Source organism: Morone saxatilis, unplaced genomic scaffold (assembly GCF_004916995.1).
Source record: "Morone saxatilis isolate NCDOM2014 unplaced genomic scaffold, NCSU_SB_2.0 Contig8, whole genome shotgun sequence".
Lineage (NCBI taxonomy): Eukaryota > Metazoa > Chordata > Actinopteri > Moronidae > Morone > Morone saxatilis.
Genome location: NW_023340257.1, coordinates 14,513,241 through 14,533,420, shown reverse-complemented (window position 1 = coordinate 14,533,420; position 20,180 = coordinate 14,513,241). Strand labels below are relative to the sequence as shown.

The 20,180-nt window shown below is 40.3% G+C and overlaps 1 protein-coding gene across 1 annotated transcript in view; it reads left to right on the top strand.

The window, feature by feature from the left end:
* Window positions 1-20,180, top strand: part of grik4 (glutamate receptor, ionotropic, kainate 4) — a 131,840-nt gene that overhangs the window by 97,112 nt on the left and 14,548 nt on the right. The window contains exons 10-11 of the mRNA XM_035680052.1: window positions 8,387-8,494; window positions 17,150-17,353. Of these exons, the coding sequence (XP_035535945.1) occupies window positions 8,387-8,494; window positions 17,150-17,353 (312 nt within the window). The remainder of the gene's footprint in view (window positions 1-8,386; window positions 8,495-17,149; window positions 17,354-20,180) is intronic.

Here is a 20,180-nt window from a genome sequence, read left to right as displayed (position 1 = left end):
GAGAGAGAGAGAGAGTCTGTGTTTTATATCACAAGATGTGGCAGTTTTAATCAGATGTAGGTACTCCAGATGGCCTCCTAAAACAAGGTGTTCTGGTGTTGAACATTAACTCCTTGTCTGCAAATTGAGTTTTGCTGTGAATAATTTTATATATGTCTTTATCAGGCTCAGCATTTAGCATTTGTTCATGGAAAAAATGTCCTGGAAAATTAATAAAATGCTTAAAATGAAAGATAAAGTCTGTGAGGAAGACTGTGCCCCTGATAGCATTGAATCTGGTAGTTAACAAAGGAAGTATACAGTATTCACTTTTGGAGGACAAAGAATAGAACGGAAAGCTGCTATTTCCCAACAGGGGAAGAGAAATCGTTGTGGTCTAAATTCAGTGTTTATTTTCCAGGATGCAATGCAGCTGTATTATTTCACTGTTAAATAAAATTGCCCCTGAAAAGTTGCATAACATCTCTGAGGATTAGATCAAGGGACTATAAAGCCTGCCTGCTGGGAAAAGACTTCTGCTCTTCCCTGGGTCTTAATATAGTATTTTGTTTTATTCAGTGTTTCATCTATTGCTATCAATATCCTGATAACAATATTCAAAGGCTCATCAGGGCTGAGCGTTCTAGCGTGCTTTTGTTGTCAGTATTATACGTATATATACGTATATGTAGATGGTGTGTCTTTGAATGTTTATGTTAATTTGCGTGCGTAGCTCATTCAGCATGATGCTGCAGCATGTCAGAACACATTAACTTCTGAGGATCATCCATTCAACACGGTTTCTCTTTCACCTTGTTTATGTGCCATCTTTTTTTCCCCCATTTCTGCTCATTTCATTGAGAAGACTAAAGGTGCTCTGTGCTTTTCGAGCAGGGAATTTAGACTTTGGAATCAGCTGCCTGGAAGCTCAAATTAAAAGTGTGAATTCAGTATCTTCTTTTCTATCACTTCCTCAAACAACCTTTTGCGTGCTCGCTTCATTTTTTTATGTTCAGTCCTCCCTGGGGTAGCTCCTTCTTTTATGTTGCTCTAATCTCTCTGGTGTAGGCGATGCTCTCTGTTCAGTGTACACTGATTTTACTTTTTATCACATCACCATGTAAACCTTGTTAAGAAAAAGTGTTCGGACTCAGGAAACTGTTGTATAAAGTTTAGTTACAAAGTAAAAGTTACATGCTCTCTTGCAAATGTCAGTAATGCCCAGTCACAAAGCCGTGGATCAGTTTATGAGCAGCTTTGTCTCCTCCAGTTTATTGCACACAAAGCTGCCTCTGTTATGAATTAAATGTCCTGAGTGTTGCAGACAATCCTGGAGGTCAGAGAAGCTATGAATTTTGAGAAGAAACAACATGTCTGCAGCAAAAGACTCAAGTCACTTTTATTAGATTTCTTCTCATTTCATTTTCTCAAATGCTGATGAATACTAATCACAATTCATAAATGTAATCTAATTTATTGCTTTTGAAGTATAATTAGAATGTGTGGCATAACGTTAATGGGTCTAAAGTCTTGTACAACATGTGCATTCATATACTTTATAATATTATTTATAACGCAATCTGACTTGGATGTGTTTTTTTCTCTTAGACACACACAGTCATTTTTTCTGTGTCAGCTGCACAATATGGCTGTTGATTTAAATGTAACCGACTGGGGGAAAGACTGGGCAGCATTGTTTACAAGTCATATTAGTCATCTTTTGACACATTCTCCCCAAAGACCTCTCTACATTTCACATTCTTTCTTGCATCTTGACCAAGATTAAGTTAAAACCTTGGAGGAAATCTTAAGCTGATCAAAGGCAAGGTTTGATGCAGCTGCCTTTCCCTTAGTTCAGACAAAACACATCAGTGTTACATCTCGTATAGTCTCGCTCAGTCTCCGCGCATACCAATCGTCTGGGGATTTCTAAATGCAAGATAGTTGCTTGAATGATGGCGAGAATGACTGTTAACAAACGTACGCCTCACCTGAAACAATGCTCACCCCCCATTCTCCTCCATAGCAATAAAAAGATATAGAGAATCGCTTTGTAACACTGAAAGAGCTTTTTAAAATATTAAAAATGAATGTCCCGAGCAACAGTATGTGTTACGATAGTGTTTACTAAACATAACTTCTGCATGTCTTCACCCTAAAGACTTTGGAGTGCTTCTGCAAAAGCCAGGAGAAAATCCACAGTCTCTTCTGAGAGCAGCATTTAGAGACTGGCTTGTGAGCCTCCACCTATGGGTATGTCACACAAATTTTATGGCACCAGTCAAAGCAAACCATATTGATTTGTAACTAATAGCAGCGTATAAGATCAAATAAGGAATTAATAGAATCATACTGAAGCTTCAACCTGTTCAAATGTATCTCTGACTACATATTGAGATTCATATTGAATTTGCCAAAGCAGAGACTCACATCACCAGTCTACACACATGTGCATCCTCTGTGTGTCTCTAGTTCTCTCCTTTGTTTGGTCTCTCAGAGACGTACAACAGTCCCCTTTCCTCTTTTGTTTTTCTCAGTTTGCACTTTGCAGGCTGAAGATGGGGAATAGATCAAAAGCAGAATGGATGAGCTGTTTTGCAAGATCCCCCAGTCTTAACGGATTTCAAGGCTGGGTGAGACTGTGTATGTGTTGCTTGGCTGGGCGTGTGTGTGAGTGTGTATGTGTGAGTGTTTGAGTGTATGTATGTGTGTAATATGCATGTACATTCAAATTTATGTGTGTGTGTGTGTGCCTGAGTGCCTCTGTTCCTGTGTGCCTGCAAGTTTTGCCTCTGTGTCTCTGTTTTTATCAGTCTGCGAAATACACCCTTGAATCCTTACTCAAATGCTTGATATAAAGTAACTACAGAACAAGCATAGCTGCATTATAACCTTATAGATATTGTTTTTATCTGTTCTCTGTTATGGTTGCAGACAGATTCATACTCACAATCCCAGAAGTCTTGCCATTTAATATGACATTCATTGTGATTATTTTATTTTTATTACAATATAGCTTAACAGGTGTCAACAAACCATTGTACAGTATAAACATTGGCTTCCATAAAATTCATGCAGGGAAGTAATGTAACAAAAGAACAACATATGTATAGACAAATTTAAAAATTAGAAACGATAATAATGCAGAATTTCAACAAACAGCACATACAGCGTTATTGTCAAGCAAAATGTAACTACAGTAGCTGACCCCAGTCATAGCTACTGACCCAAGTAGGAGATTACTCATGTGATCTGATCTTTATTACTGTATTAGCTTCCCAGGTGGAGGTTTTAGTACTAAACATTCTTGCTGTGGAGTCTTCGAGATATATTCAGAAATGAAAGCAGGCTTTTGTGCTTGGACAGTGGTGTAATTTTTTAGCTGCATGCAATAAATGTTGTCTAATTATGTCAGACAGTCATGACCCCTAATGTTTTAGCAATTCATGTCTTCTTACTGCACTTCTAGAAGAGCTGGAAAACAGTAGGACTGGATGGATGTAATGAGCGATGAGGATTGGAACACAACCCTGAAAGTCTTGCTGTGTCCCCCAGTGTTTAGAGTTTGTGTCCACTAACATGGTCGCTAGAGATGAAGACATTTTGGACAGTCAGTAGTGTTGGGGTAAACAGGCAGAGCTGGGACTGCGTCTGCAAGGGTATCCATTGTTTGCTGTGCGCTCTACAGGGGATACAGCACTTGGAGAACATGCAGCGCTGCTTTGAAGATCTGCTCTGACAGCCGACAACCTTCTCCCCAACCCAGAGCTCATAAGCAATGCCATTATACACTATAATGCCAAATAACGACAGTGCTGACTAGCTCTAGGATAAATTACCAGATCTAAAATAACACAATATATTTGTGCGTGCTCGGACGTTACAAACACAGTTTAAACTGTTATGAAACAACAGCTCTTAAAAGTGTAACCAGGTCACCTTTTTCCACACTTGCTTTTCTCCACTTACAGGGTTCAGAGGTGTCTTGACCAGCAGGAAATAGTAGCAAAGAATTTGGCAATAATACGACAAGGACAAGTCTGTATCTCCTTTTCTTCAATCAGCTCTAGAGTCACGACTGTGTGCTTTACCCAAGCCTCGCTTTACTGTATGGTATTGCCAACCACCTACACCACCACCTGTGTCTGTCTAGTCCCTGAAGTTTGCCTACGGCGCCACCCTGATTAGTCTCATTCCTGTTGATGATGAGTCATACAATAGAGGGCTTCTGTAAAAAGATAGCCCATTTTCCCCACTCACTATTCCGTAGAGAAAACATGCATAACAGTTACACACCAACACACACTAATACAATGCCTTTGCTTGTACATTTGAACAATGTGATCATTGTGAGGCAGAGTGGGTGCACTCTAAATATAACTGTCCTCAGTTTTGTTTTAACCGGGCCCTGGCTGCTGATTCAACCAGTGGTAATGTCCGCCAATGGGTAGAAACTGCTTCTACTTCAGCATATTTTCATCAAGCTGAGATAGCATAATGTTGCTATAAGAGCAATAAAAGTCCATCCTCAGAGGCCCGTGAAGATATTATGCCTCTGTAATACATACAGCTACAAACAGATATCCACATATACAAGTACACAGCCAGAAACACACACATTCCCGTCCTCGACTCAGACTCATTTGCACCGCTGTGACACCTTAATGCTTTAGCCTCGGTGTAAGTGGGCTGTATGACATTATGCTTGATAATGGTAGCTATTGCTTCTCTCATATATGATGGATGCGTCTGTCACTGCGCAGTCATCGCCACACCCTATTGGACACGGCTTTTTTCTGACAGGAAAATCAGCCAATCCTGATGCTTCAGTGAGCAGCCCCCCTAATCTTTTCCTCGTGCTGTAATTCCAGGTTTCAGAACGAACCCCGGGTAATCCGTCGCAGGGTGCGTTGCTCCACTTGTTGTCACTTTCTTCATCTCTCTCTGTGTGTCTCTCTCTCTTTTTCCTCGCTCTCTCGCTCTTTCTCTTTATTTTGCACTCACATAAAATCTCTGTCTCTCTCTCTCTGTTTTTTTTCTGTCTCTTTCTCATGTTCTCTCCACCTTATGTTCTGGCTCCCTAGCTGGCTGCTTCTCATACTTTTCATTGATTTTCTTTCCATTCACCAGCCTCACCGCACCTATTGAGTAAGTGATTGACATTCCCCTGCATCTTTCTATTTCTCTCTCAGTCTTTTCCTTTTGCTCCTCTCCGATTCCCTTCTCTCTTATTATACCCTATTCTTCCTCCCGCCTCCAAGTTTCTTAGGGAAATAAATAGTGCGCAGCACTCCTCAAAAGTCTGAACATTGTCTGAATTTGTTTCCTAGAGTCGCTGGTTCTACACTTATTTATTGTAATTGCAGTGTAAATACCAAATTAATGACACTGCAAATGAGAAACACCAAGTTACAGCTATTTATATTGTTGTACACAAACACAGTCTGGTGTATGGCAATATGCAGCTTCTTCCCTTTATGATAAAAGCTTATGAGTCTAATAGATTCTCGGGTTGTGCTGCGTGTATAATGAGGTTTTATGCAATGGTTCAATGCTGTTGCTTCACAAGGATTAATGCGATGGTTAGGCTTCCCTTTGCTTTAGAGTTTGCACAACCTACAGAATTATTACAAAATGCTCTAAATGGGAAATGACATGTAAGATTACTGATGTTCTTTCCTGGCCATCAGATTAATGGCAACTGTGTTGTGCTTTGATTAATATTTCATCAATTTAATTTGTTGTGTATTGGTTTCTCCAACATTTAGACACTTGTCATCTTTTCATCCCATTTGTGCTATATAATGAGTAGCCTCCCATTTTTATTGCACTAATCAATAATAAAAAGTGTAATTTATTGCCTAAAGTCTTACAAAGAATAATTACAACATTAAAGGTTTTCAGTCTGTTTGATAAATGTCACGGTGTGTTTTCTCCCAAGTGTGCGTTCCTGCTTACATTAGCTGATGTATACATCTTTCTTCCTGTTAATCGAAGTGACTCACAATCAGTACGGCTCTATTTTCTGCCCCTCCCAACACAAAGAGAGTTGACGGCAGGGCCACCAAAGGGCCAGTTCCTTCCCCGCCAGCATATGCTTCTTCTGCCTTCCTGCTCACAGCTCCCTCATCTCCTTCTCGCCCCTTACCTCCCCTCCTGTTCCTGGGCATGAGTAACGGTGCCACCCCATCCCATTACCCTCTCAGTCACCCCCATGCTCAGACCTTTGGTGACACCTGCTGAGCCCAGCCAAGCCACAGACGGCCACCTCCCACCACCTCCACAGGCTCCGACAACTGATTGTGTACGCTGATTGCTGAACATCATATATATTTTTTTATTTTCCTTTTGGGTCTTGCTACAGTATGTTCACATTTCCGCCTTCTCTGTTTCTTGAGGCCATCATCAGCAGAGTGCGGAGTGTGTTGTCCAGGGGGTTTGGGTAGCGCTAGTCTATTTGTGTGATTAAGGTGCTGTTTCTCCCAACAAGTACACCAGAGGAAATGGAAGCAAAGATCTTTTTGATCATATACTCTCAAAGGAAATCTTTGATTCCGGTAGCTCTCTCTCTCTCTCTTCCTTTTTTTTTTTTTTTAGATCTCACATCAGAATTCATCACCAGTATCAGGATGGTGGTTAAACTGCTTCCAAATGTAGCCACTGATCAACATGAATGGGTTGAAATCTCCTGAGAATTTTGGCAATTTAGCCTTGAAGCAGACTATGACCAAGCTTAGAGAGCGTTGTTTACTGTAGTTTTTCTTTTTCTCTTTTTTTTTAATCAAACTTCAATCACTGATTCTCTCTCCAGTCTGACTCCAACCAACGAGGATATTCCTAAAGGTTTTCCAACATGTAATCAGAGAGCTCATTCCAGGGACATAGATTAACTCACCCCAACAATGTATCAAGCATAAATTAGAGACTATATTTTCTCTTTTACTCCTACTATATAATATTTATAATGGAGGAAGGTTGATTATTATGACAAGGGATATTATTTCTCTGCAGTCTGGCAATGTTTACATAATGAGGTAGACTACAGAGTTTGAATGTAAATGATCAAAATCAGAGGGTTATTAATTGTCATTTTATTTTCTCAGTCAGTCACACAGGTTGTTTTTAGGAATATTTGATAAAAAATAATGAAATTGCTGCCTATTTTTCCAACTAGTTTCCACAATAAGACACACACACACACACACACACACACACACACACTGTAATCTTAGTAGAGACACAGTTAGCAGGATGGCCTTAAAATATTACTCATATATTAAATCTAAACAGGAGATAAGTTACATCAATGAAACTAATAAAAAGATGTATTTTGCATTTTATCTTGATTTATTTTAAGGTTATCTTCTGCGCCAAACACACAGCAACTGCTCCTTTTATTATTGACATCGAAAGTGTGTGTTTCTGCATCAGCTGCATAAATAAAATGATAGCTTGTGAAGCTGCAAGATAAGGAAAGGAAAATTGTTTTGCTGATAGTTCTGCCTGTGTTGTGTCACATAACTCTTACCATATAATCACCAGCAAAAGATGCATTGCAATTTTAAATGTGAATAACAATATCATAGCACACCACAGCAAAGGCAGAGAGTAAATTGATAGCAACTGGGAAAGTCAAAGCTCTGTTGTCATGTAAAAACTAAGAAAAACACTTAGTTTTACTGAACAACTTTACATTTTTCACTTTATGCAGCACTTGAACATATTTTAATAAGCCTCAGGGTTGTAGTATTTTCCCAACCATTAGAGGAGCCTTGTAAATCCGTCAAGGTCAGAGCATACAAATCAGAGGTCTTTTCCTGTCAATGCCATTATGGTAAAATGTAGAAGTGTATCTGAAAGTAGCAAGAGGCAAAGTAGATGTACAAAATGCTCATGTTTGCAGAGCCTGTCATTGTGGAGTTCGAGATTGACAAACTTGGGTCAAGCGAATAAATGAACGAAGCAGGAGATGACCGAGACAGATTGAAAGTGGATGGGAGGAATGACGCCATGCGAGGTGGAGGTGTGAATCCCCACTCGAGCTGTAATGAAAATGAGAATGTGGCTCTGCGCCACAGGATTTGCCGGTAATTGGTTTAATGAATGCATTCTGTTGCCTCTGATTGAACAAATGCCCTGTGTTCACTCCTAAAGGAGCCACACGCATGTTGTCTTCGTTTACGCCTGCAGTCTTGCTAACTTTTCGCTTTCACCTCCTCTCACAGTGGTGATCTGTCCACTGCTTTCCATCTGTCTTATGCTGTCTTTTGTGAAGGTCATACTGATTCTCCTTTAGAAAAGAAGGAGGCAATTAAGCACTAAGATTGTTTCTATTGGCCTTTTCCAGCTGATGGACTTAGTGACTGATCTGTTTGTGTGTGTGTGTGTGTGTGTGCCCTCTTTGCAGATTGGCCTGTGGCATTCAGAAGATGGACTGTCCATGGAGAGAAAGCTTCCATCAATCAATGTGACAGACACCCTCTTCAACACTACTCTTACCATCACAACAATATTAGTAAGTACCACTGTATGCACACATCAGCAGCAGTCCATGTCATTTTATTAGCTCAGCTCCTGGGCTGATCTACATGTGGCTGACATTCTGTGGTTGACAGACAATTACCATATCAAAAGCCCATTTTGTATTTTCAGATCCAAATTCAGTCCTCTTGGGATCAGAGGAACTGATGCTGCGCGATTGTTTTGCCCTGAGTACTTCAGATGAGGCTACATCACAGTGCATCAGCAGGAGCTAATAATTCACCGTGCCAACCATTCTCAGCCTCTGTAGTAAATATAGATCCTTTGAGCTCCCTTCACTGAGCTACCTTTTATAAGCAATGCATCTTTTAAGCAACTTTCTTAATCACCTGCAATGTTAATGATTAATAATCTGTGAATCCTTAAAAGCTTATAAAGTACAAAATTCTAAAAGGTTGACTTTGGCTATTTTCTTTTTCAGCAACACCTAAGTAAATTGGGTGTCTGAATCATAAATTAAATAAACACAAGTAAATTATTTAAATAAGATTAAAAAGGGAAACAATACTGTCACTCAGAATTACTGCTCCTGCCTGCCGTTATTTAATTCAAATGAGAAAGCGTAATAACTCAGCACAATTTATGGGCTTTATTAGAGGGCAAAACATCTCATTCTTGTATTAATGAAAAGGGCTATCAATATGCTTGAATCAGAGTAGTTTGTACAGTGTTTCATCTTACAGCAAAAATGTTTATAGCTGTTCCAAATGGTCACATGCGCCTCCCCAATCTCACTTCAAAAGTTCTGCTCCTTTGTTTTTTCTTATTCTGGACATGTTGAATTGTAAATACAGAAAGGGCATTTATGATGTTGAACATGATGTTGTTCATATCGAAAAAGATGGAAGTACTTTTGAAAAGAATCAAAAAGATTTTAAGAGAGAAGTTCAAATATTGAATTTCCTCACCTGCAGACTTTTTTTCGACATCAGAAAGGTGTGCATGGTGGGTGCCTCAGATGCTGTTTGACAATCTGACAGGCACTTCGTTTGAAGCATATTCAGCCCCGTAGCCTACAGATACCTACAGATGTATCAGCTAGAACTCCTGGTTATTATTTATTAGCATATCAAAATGCACAGGGGTGAGTCATAAGCTGTTCACTGTAACTGCTTCTTGATAAAAACGGCCTAAAAATTCAGCCACTGAAACACAAATGGAACTAATGCCTAATGCAGCCTTTGCACAGTTAATATATTCTTAACAGTGATTAATTGCTCATTAATTAATTGCCTACCTGTTTTAATTAGTTGAGCAGATGTTTCAGGAATTTCCAAAAACCTTGTGACAAGCATATAATGCTGCCTTCAGTAGCTTTGATGGGGATTCTGTGTGTTGACGTGCTACTGTAGAACATCAGAGGTGATGAACGGATTCATGTTGGAACGACATAAAACCATTCAGATTTCCAGTCAGCTGCGTGTGTTTCATGTCTTTCTTCATCCCTCGATACACACGCAAACACACAGACAGTCGCACGCACAAACCTGTCACTCGCCCAGCTCCTCCTCCCCGTTGATGAATCAGACGATAACACACAAAGTAGCTTGTAAGCAGAGGCAATTGGCCCCAATGCGTTTTTCTGAGTGGCTGGCTTATCCGCTGCGGAGCCGTGCGAACGAGGGAAGGACATATTGCCATATTTCGCTACTGAACAAGTCACTGGTCTCATTGAGACTGATTGGGATTCAGATGGAATGGTTCATTTCACACAGGAGGGGAAGGGCACGGGGACAGAGGGGGGGGATGGAGATGTGTGTGTGTGTGTTTGGGTTGAGGGGGAGTACAAATGAGACAATGTTTTCACAACAGAAAGAGGGTGTGAAAGAAAGAATTGGCCGAGCACAGAGCTTTGATTTCACTTTGGAGATATAGAGTCCCTGGACCAAACTTCGGAAGCCACCAAGGAGCAATTTTCAGTGCCTATCACAGCTCATTCATCATGGTGTGATTGCTGTGTCGCTGTTATCTCGCTTGTGGGCGGCAGACGAGCCACAGCTGAAAGCCTCCATAAGAAATTCCTTACCTGTAGCACTGGCCTGGCAGACAGTGTGTGTGTTTGTGTGGGCTTGCACTAGCACTTACAGTATTTATGGATGCTCTCTTCCAAGCATTTGTGTGTGTACATTCAGTGTTTGTGTGTTCATGTGCACATTCACCTGGCCTTTACAGGGCAGTTTCATTACACACACATGTGGCCGTCACCTTCCCTCTTAAATTTCACCAACAGCTCTAGGAAAGAAAAAAAAAAAACGCAGTCACAGAATTGATTATCACTGTACCGCTGGGTCACAAGCCATGTGTTTGTAATCATTGATTGAGTTTGTTTGGCACTGAAATAATGTCTTTATACCTTCAATAGCCACACTGATGTAATAAAAAAAGCCCATTATATCCTCGAGATAAAATTCTCTTGGTTGTGTTGTTCTAAATCGTGTGTGGGTCTCCTGTTCTGAAATACAGTTGCTTGTAATCTGTTTTCATTTCTATATTTTCAGTTTTTTCTAATCCCATGTGGAGCTAGCGGATTTGTTCTCAATAAAAGACATCCTATTACTTTTTGAGGAGACCTTTCACCCAATTTGTGATTCTAAGGTTAAACTGGAATCAAGGTGCATCAATGAACAAGCATACTGACATCCATGCCAAAGGCTCTGAAGCTGAGAGCATAACAGAGTGAGGTTCAAACACTCGTTCAAACACACACCATCTTTTTTTTTTCAGCTTTAGTTTCAGTCCACGTTTCACCCTCACCACCATTAACCACTAACACTTTCCCTGAAAATGCACCTCCCACATCCATACACATTTACATACAGTAGATGAGGCAGATTAATAGTAACATAGGCTCTAAATCGCATCTATGCCTTTGCCTACGCAAGTGGCCTACATCGTTTATACTTGTTATACGTAGCAGTTGGTGGTAGGGTTTCTGTGTCACTGTGTTCAAACAATGGCGACTGAAACTGAAACACCGCCTTCCCTACAACGAAAAAAGATGAGGGAATACAAAGGTTACAGATGAGGTAAGGCAGCAATCCCACATGTGCCTGTTTGTCTGTGTGTGTGTGTGTGTGTGTGTGTGTGTTGTGTGGTGTGTGTGTTGTGTGTGTGTGTGTGTGTTTTGAAGATGATTCTCAAACAGCATTATGAACTCATCTGGGTTTGTCACAAGTCCCAGACAATGCAAACACACACACACACCAGGCAGACAAATCAATGTTGCGGTCTGTGTCTCTTCGATGTGTAGTTAGATTTCTAGGGAGGTTACGACTTAGAGTACGAGACTATGTTGTACACCGATTCAATGCAGAAGTATAAATCTGGCTGTACACACCAACCCTCCCTCCCTCCTTCCTGCCATGCATACAAACAAACAAGAAACATTGATTTTTTTTGTGAAACTACAACAGCACTAAAGAAAAAAGAAAATAAGAAAAATAGAAAATACTAATCTGAGCATAAAGCCACCACTATGTGTAGAGCATCTTCCAACTCCCCCATACCTCCACCTAATCCACACACACATACACAGCCTATGTCAAGCATTTGGGTGAGATATTTTTCAGCCAGTCATGTAAATACTTGTGGTTATTATGCCACTAGCTAATCATTAAACAGCCTTGGATGGTAATATATCACTCATTTAATTAGGCTCTTAAATACTACTCACGCTCATTGCTTACAGATTTCAGGACTGCTTGTTATTCCTTGTTTCTGAAAGAAATGAAATGGAGCAGAGCTTTACCTGTAGGGATTGCCATCATACAGTCGCAATATTTAAGTCCCAACATAAGTTCTTGTTAATGACTGAAACCTGCTATAAGTCCCTACTTTAAAAGGCTTTTCTACCAACTACATCACTCTCAGGTCATTCCCTCAGTTTTTCAGCAGACTGCCCTCCCAGAGCGCTCTCATATCATACTTATTGGGAAGAATTCGACACTGCACATAGTGCCGATTTATTGGCACACGGGGCTCAGTGGCTCTGAGGCGTGTTAACATGAATTTGCACACACAGACACAAGATCTGTACCCATTTCTTTAAGTTTTTTGTGTACTTGCATTTGTATTTCTATTTGTTTCTATTTATTTTCCTGTAAAGTACAAAACTGTTAAAACTTACATGACCTGGCCCCTTTTTCTAATAACCTAGTATTTACCCGAGTATTGTCAAAGCTTCTGTGGCTCTTCTTCAAACGGGACTACAGAACCCTGTGAGAGAATTATATCTCGGCTGCCAGTTTGCCAGGCTCTGGAGAGCAAGTTTTTAAGGATAAGAAAAACAGTTGAGGAAAGCGAGGAGGGTTGTGTGAAGACATCTTGAACAAACTCCACCACGGTGTGTGAAGCTCAATGTGAACAACACCAGTGCACCTGGCACCTGTGTCTGTATATGTGTGTGTGTTTGTGTGCGTACTTGCTTATGTGTAAGAGTGTGCTTCTTCCTCCAAAGTTATCAGTCCGCAACCAGACTCCTCATGGCCTGGGAATAAGAGCCTGCTTTTAAAGTCTGCATTTCTTTATGGCTTCAAACTCATAGCTTTATTGCTGTTTTGCTGTGGTATGCAAAAAGAAGGTAGATGAAAGTTCCTTGTGATTTTGCCTTCATAGAAGACAGCACTTTTTTACCCCTGCATAGACTTTTCATACCTTTATATAGTTATTTTTATATGATTTTGTTCTCAACCTCACAGAGGCTTCTAGTGGAACTGGTTCTTTCAGTGATTTCTTGTCAGGGTTTGGTGGAAGTTTTTTGGATGAACTGCAGCAGATATATGAACTTTCAATCGTAGTTGTGGTTCCTTGTTTTGCAGCCCAGAACAAATATGGTTATTAATTTTTATACAACAACTGGAGCTCAGAGAAAGAGAGACAAATTGAAACTAAAGACAACATAGAAAAAAAGCAGAGGAGTAAAAGAAAAAAACAATTCTGTGCTATTGATTGCTGTTAGGTTTTTACTGGTGTGATTGATGTGTGTGCTTGCCAGGTCGGATTTTATTAGTCTGTACTTAACCAGGTCAACACAGAGGGGTGGAAGACAAGATACAAAGGCAATATTTTCTAGCCTTACTCCAGGAGATTGAGCTTCCTAATGCCCACGGCCATTTGTTATAAATATAGAATTCATTTATTGTTCCTCACATGCATCAACAACACAATCAACAACAAGCTGGAAAGTTAATTACAGTTTTTGCTTAATTAATTGTTGTTGTAAGGCACAAACATTCATTCATCCAGGCACATTACTGGTCCTCTGTTCTGTCGGTGTGAAGAGAACATAGCATCAGGTTTGTGTGTTTCTTCATGTCTATCCTGTCCCTTGGTCTGGCTCACGTTATGTACAAAATGTCTATGAAAGCCAACCTCTGTAATAATGTTGCGGAAATTGGAATGCGAGTGAAAACGTCTGACTTGGTCTGGCTTGACTGCAAGTCGATGCTTGGAAAGCTTCAGCAGTCTGTGAGCTGTGAAATTAACATTTATATTGTATTGCATGCTGAAATATGAGCATACATTGATGCACTTTAGGCCAGTGAGTTGACATGTGTGGCTGTTTTAAGGAGTTAATGAAGAGACGGACAGATTTACGTATAAAGATTGGTGCATACAGTCATTAACTGGCTGGAAACTTGACTCTTGACAGGGTTCCCATGCATTCTGGACAACCTGGAAATTTAGAGACTAGTTTTCCACTCATGAAAACACCTGGAAATGGATTAAAATGATCAAATATCATAGAAATCTTATCCTGAAAAAAACTTAATAGTATTTTATTCCCCTTCCACTCAAATTGCCTACATAAACCTGGCTGCGTATTTAGATTGAAACTCGACTGTTAAGAGGATAAGCTGCACGGAAAGACACTTTATAACTGGAGTTAGATGTGTAGATACTAGGACAAGTGAAATTGCTGATTGCAACCCAGTGAATACCACTTGTCTTCCAGTCATCATAATATGTAGTAGAAACTATGGTGGCCACGAAACTCAATAATGAAAACATATCTATGAATATTATACTTAATTTCTGCCAATAGATCCCCCTAAATATTACTCACTGGCTCACTATATGCTATTGTACTGTTATTGTCAAAAAATCCCATGAAACGACTAAAACCAACAATACTGAAAGCATTTCTGTCCGTGGCCTTTAACCCTAAGACCAGTCGTTTCTGCTGAAGACATAAATCTTTAAAAAACAGTTAAAGAATATATCATTCAAGAAATTACCATTGGAAGGCTCAAATATGTTTTGCGGCTCCATTAGGAGCAAAGGTTGCTGACCCCTGGTTTAGACATTCAGTCAATGCTTGGTGGAAATTAATGTTGGGAGAGAACATGGTCTTTTTTTGTAATATTGAAAAAAATTAATTACATCTTTTCTTAACCTTAACCAAGGTGCTGTTGTGAACCCTGGTGTCACAGTCTCACCATCCCACCTGACTACCTCTCTATGACTTGTGTGTGGTACAAAAATGTTCTTCACTTAAAAAATAATATATAATATTTCTCAGTGCAATTTTGTTTGTAATACAAATTAGTATTATATAATTGTAATTTCTGGGAGACAAGTTTGGAACTTGGTGCCCATGTTCATTGTGATAAGGGAACATGTGCAACAGTGTGGCTCACTGATGTGTTTTAAATATTTGTTGGATAACTGTGAAGCTCTAGGCTTTGTCTACATAGGCAATTCTTGTTATAGTGTTGAATTCATAATTGGTTTTGATCTTTTTATGGAGTTTGTTGACAATAATAAAATAAAGAACATCACCAAACTTCTGCTTTGACATACACACATGCTGCCCATTTACTCTCACATCTTGTAATACGGGCTTTGTCATATACCTCTCTCTGTAAGACACTGCAGGTTATTGTTGCTATGCAGCATGAACTGTTAGCCTGGTTGGATAAATTGAATCCATATGCAGATACTAGGTGCAGACCGAGAGAGTCGATCAGCAGTCATTTTATTCTCATTCTTATCACAGCAGAGCAGGAAGCTGTGGGTTCTACTGTCCAGTGATGCAGCGAGAAACAGGCGAAGCCGCCCGATGCAGTGTCAAAGTGAGCCGAACCCCCTCTGTACGCAGCTACAGGTGGAACCAAACGGTTGCTATGACAACAGAGCAAGTCACAGAAACAGCTGTGCCACCTGATGTGCACCAAGTTCTCAAATATTCCCACTTCAATGTAACAACTATTTTTGTGGCTTTCACTGTGAGGAAAATTATTCACCAGTCAAGCAGCTAACACACAAATAAGTATTTCCAGCTGCGTCAATGACAAAACAATTTCACTTGTATTCCACTCAAAATACATCGCCACAGCACTACTGCTTATGCTTTACCCTCCTGAGAGCTGTCACAAAGGTTTTAAATGGCTTACACAAGACTGTGTGGTGAATTGCAAGCACACCGCTGGAGGCATATATGTTAAAACAAGTAGTCAACAATCTCTTAAACAAAATCATGTTTAACAAAAAAAATTGAGTGCTATTTTAGTATAAACACACAAACTTCTGTTAAAATAAAGCCACTTAAAACAACTTCTATCTGCAACAATAAAGAAATCAGTTTTATTTTCTTTTTGTTTATAAAAAAATGGCAAGTGTCAGCACAAGAAAACACTTAGACTTGTTAATCATTGTTATCTGATGTATCGTTGCCAAAGTAAGTTACTTTTAGCTGGATTCACGGGCTGAGTGCAGGGGTAAAGCAAGAGCAAAGTGGTACATAACGCTGTCTTTTTCATGATGTAGTGCAGCCTGAACGCACCAGTTTGACAGTTGCATTATTTGAAAAATAGCACAATAAGGGTGTCTCCAAAATACATCACTGCGGGGCTCTTTAAATCTTCCTACAACATCAACTAAATGACAAAACAAGACATAAATAAACACACAGGCGAACAGGAGAGTTGGTTCTCTAAAAGACAGGTTGTAAATACGTGTGATGGGGGGATCTGTGTGTGTATGTACTGGGATGAAAACTGCTTCTGTTTCTTATCCTCTTTTTGCTGGATATAACAGATTAGCACGCCTGTCTGTTCCTGATTTTAGTGCCTGGCTCTGCTTCAAATCCACAAATATCACTTTTCATTGAAGGCGGTAAACCTGACGTGAACTATGACCTCCAAAGGACATATGGGATGCTTCCACCATTCGTCCTGACTGTAAAATCTGTAGCAAGGTTCTGTAAAGCAATCACATTAAACATTAAAGAGGCACTCCAGTGATTTAGTAGCACGCTTACATAAAGTTGTGGGTATTTTCAAGAGATTTGGCAAAATCGAAACAACAGTCTAACATATCCTGACATTTAGTCTCAAGTACTGATCAAGCTCCCAAAAACACTGAAGCCTACATTTCACATATCTCGTAGCATATTTTTATTAGACCCTTCCTTTCTGGTAAATGCCTACAACCCCACTTTGTGACACAAGCTTTCTGCTAAAAGGAAAGTTAACCACAGAAGACTTGTAAAAAGTAAATGTGTCCCTTTAGAATACAATACAAAGTACATTATTTTGTATCTTGTCTGTGCTCCATCTCGCTTTGTCACGCAACCACTCATACAAGATATAGGCTACTGTTCTCGATGCAAACTCTGTATGTTTTTCAGGAGAATCCGTATGTGATGCTGCGGCCGAACCACCAGGAACTGGAGGGAAATGACCGCTACGAAGGCTTCTGCGTGGACATGCTGAAGGAGCTGGCAGATATTCTAAAGTTCAAGTATCGCATCCGGCTGGTCGGAGACGGGCTGTACGGAGTTCCTGGAGCCAATGGAACGTGGACCGGCATGGTCGGAGAGCTCATCTCAAGGGTATGTTTGGAGTCACCTATTGATTCCTTTTCTTCAAAAATGGCTGTTTTAACATAGATAAAAACTGCATAATTCAGACATCAATTGTATTATTTATTAATTAGAATGATTAAAACATATGGGTCTTTAAGTAAGATCATTATTGAACCACGATGGTGCAGCAGGGCTATAAATATTTTGGATCCTCTGCAGTGTACTTAGTGGTTGGATTGAATAAGGTTAGACTATGATTTATAAATCCACATACGTATGTTCAGCTGATATTCTGTGATCCAATTCCAATAGAGACAACCCTGGAATGACGTTGTATTTCTATTTAGGAGTTTTAAGAAAAGCTTTTCTAAACCAACATGCCCAAATATTCCAGCTTATAAAGGCATTATTATTAACCTGTTTCTATTTAAATCTGCACAGATTCCAACTTCTTTTACTGGTAATTTATTATATTATTATTTAATTGTTGCTCAGAGGTGTCTTTGTCTCTTTCTGCCCTTTCAGTTGTCAGTCTGGTCGACCCATTGTACAGCGTTTTCTTCTCCATGTACAAAACATTACTTTTTTAGCAAACCCTGCACAAAATAACATCAATTTGTAAAGAGGACTTTCTACAGCCTAAAAGCATGAAAGACTATTCAAAAACATAGAGTCAGCCATCTGACTGTACCAAATCAAGCTTTTGTGACAGGCGATTCCAAACTTTTGAACAGTACTGTGAACATGTAGGAACACCAAATTCCAAAGCATGTCCTAGAGGCACTCACATACACAGCCACACAAAAATGTGTCGCTTAGCTGTCATATAGTTCACAGCTAACAGCTTTCCTTCATGTCGTACACTCTTTTTCCATTCAGTAGTTGGCCTTTTCAGCTTAAGCATTGTATTTTCCAAAATAGTCATGGCTTGTTGGTGGCGTGTTCCTGTCAGTTCCTTTCCTTAAGCCTTCTGAACTGACCTTAACAGACTTTCCCCCTGAATCAGGCTGTGTTGTTGCTGTTAAAACTCTTAAGTGAGGTTTTACACTCTTCCAGCTATGCTGTATGTAGCTGTTAACAGGCAGATGAGGTTATATAAGGGAGCTGATTATAGATGACTGGGAGGAAAAGAAGTGAAACAGGCATAAAAAGTGAGAGAGAAAGCTTTGGTGCAGAAGACAAGAAGAGGAATGAAGCAGAGACTGAGCCGATCCAAAGAGGTGATCTGTCTTAATTCTGTGGGCTAATGGAGGGCAAAGCCATTAAGTATGTAAAGCAAAGGAGTGCCTGCTCTTGTTATTGTCATAGCCTGCCATCGCCCCTGTCCCCGTAAGTTGACTGTGGAAGGCTGACCTTCAGAAGGGTCAACTCTCTGACAGCAGCTTGAGCTGTGGAGTGGCAAGGCAGGGGGCAGACAAAAAGTCTTGAGACGTGCTTGAGAGGGATTTGTCATGGGATGGGGGACATCTGGAGGGATGTTTCACAGTGAACAGAAAAGCTTGAGCTTGTTTGGTGAAAGGCTTAGAAAGGAAGATGGCAGAGTAAAAAGATTGTGAAAGAAAACAAAGGACCAGCCATGGCTGCAAGTTTAATGAAAGAAAGTTGAAAAGTTGAAAGGATATGAAATATACACTTGGTTGCAGCAAAGGAGGACAGCCTGAGGTCACTCTGGACAACAGATACCTGTGTCCCTGCCAGTATCATTCAGACGGAGAGATATTTCACTGTATATAGTGTCAGCCTGAGCTAACAATGAGACATGCCAGGACCAAAGTCTTAAGTACAGTATGTCCTGGTTCCTTAATCCACAGTGCTGCAGTTAGAGAACAGAAGCGTACAGCATCTCCAAAGACTAAACACTTGAAGTCAAATGCTACATCCTAGAGGGTAATGTTTAATTCATCTCTCACATTCACAAGTTTTATTTTTTTTTATCCTTTTTTTGACGGGTTGGCATGATATGATTGAATGCGAGTGGAAACTGGTATGATGCAATATTGAACAGCCAGCATTGAATTGTTTTTACCAGTTATACTAGAAGGCATAACAGCAGGCAGGGAGAGGTACCCAGTAATCAATATTAATATTCTATTGTCACATAAATATTTCAGTGGCTGTTGCGACATACGTGTGTGCTCATTTTTCAAAGGATCAGTGACTTTCTTTGTTGAAATTGCCTGGATGGTCGTTCCCTGCTTGTGGCTTCCTCCCTGCGCTGGAAGCAGGATCATATTTTCAAACTATGGAGAGAGAAAGGAGACGAGGCGGAGGCGGGGCACAGCTGACGATGGGGGGGGGGTCAAAGCCTGCGGGGCTGAGGATAGGCCAGCAGGAGTGTAGGCTGGGGCGAGGTGAGAGAGGTGGAAATTGTAAGTGTAATGCGCTAATTGGAGCACAGACAGAGCGGGATTGGGGCTTTTAGGTGAAGCTCTAAATGTCTTCTTGCAGCGTTCTGAACCTTTTCTAAAGGTTAGAATAATTATGGAAAGACAACTCATCCATTTTCACATCACATCGAAATGGATGTTTGTTGCTAAATTGTTCTTTCCCGTATGTCAGATGCCCCTCTCCCGGTCTCTCTCTCCTGGTGATACAAACAGTGTGTTGTGGATTTTGAGTGGCGTCTGCAGTGCTGCTGCAGCAGAGCTTCATTCTCCTCACTCTCATCCTCCCATTCCTCATCGTCTCCCCAATCCTCTTAGTTCTCCTGCAGCGGACAAAGAGCAATGCGTTGCTGCCTTCACTCTTTGCTCCTCAGGGAGATGAAAAATCCCTTGCAGTTGCACTTTGCTGGCCTGTATTATTAGTAGGGAGCCATCCAGTATTCAGCGTACATTGACCATTTCTATGTCTG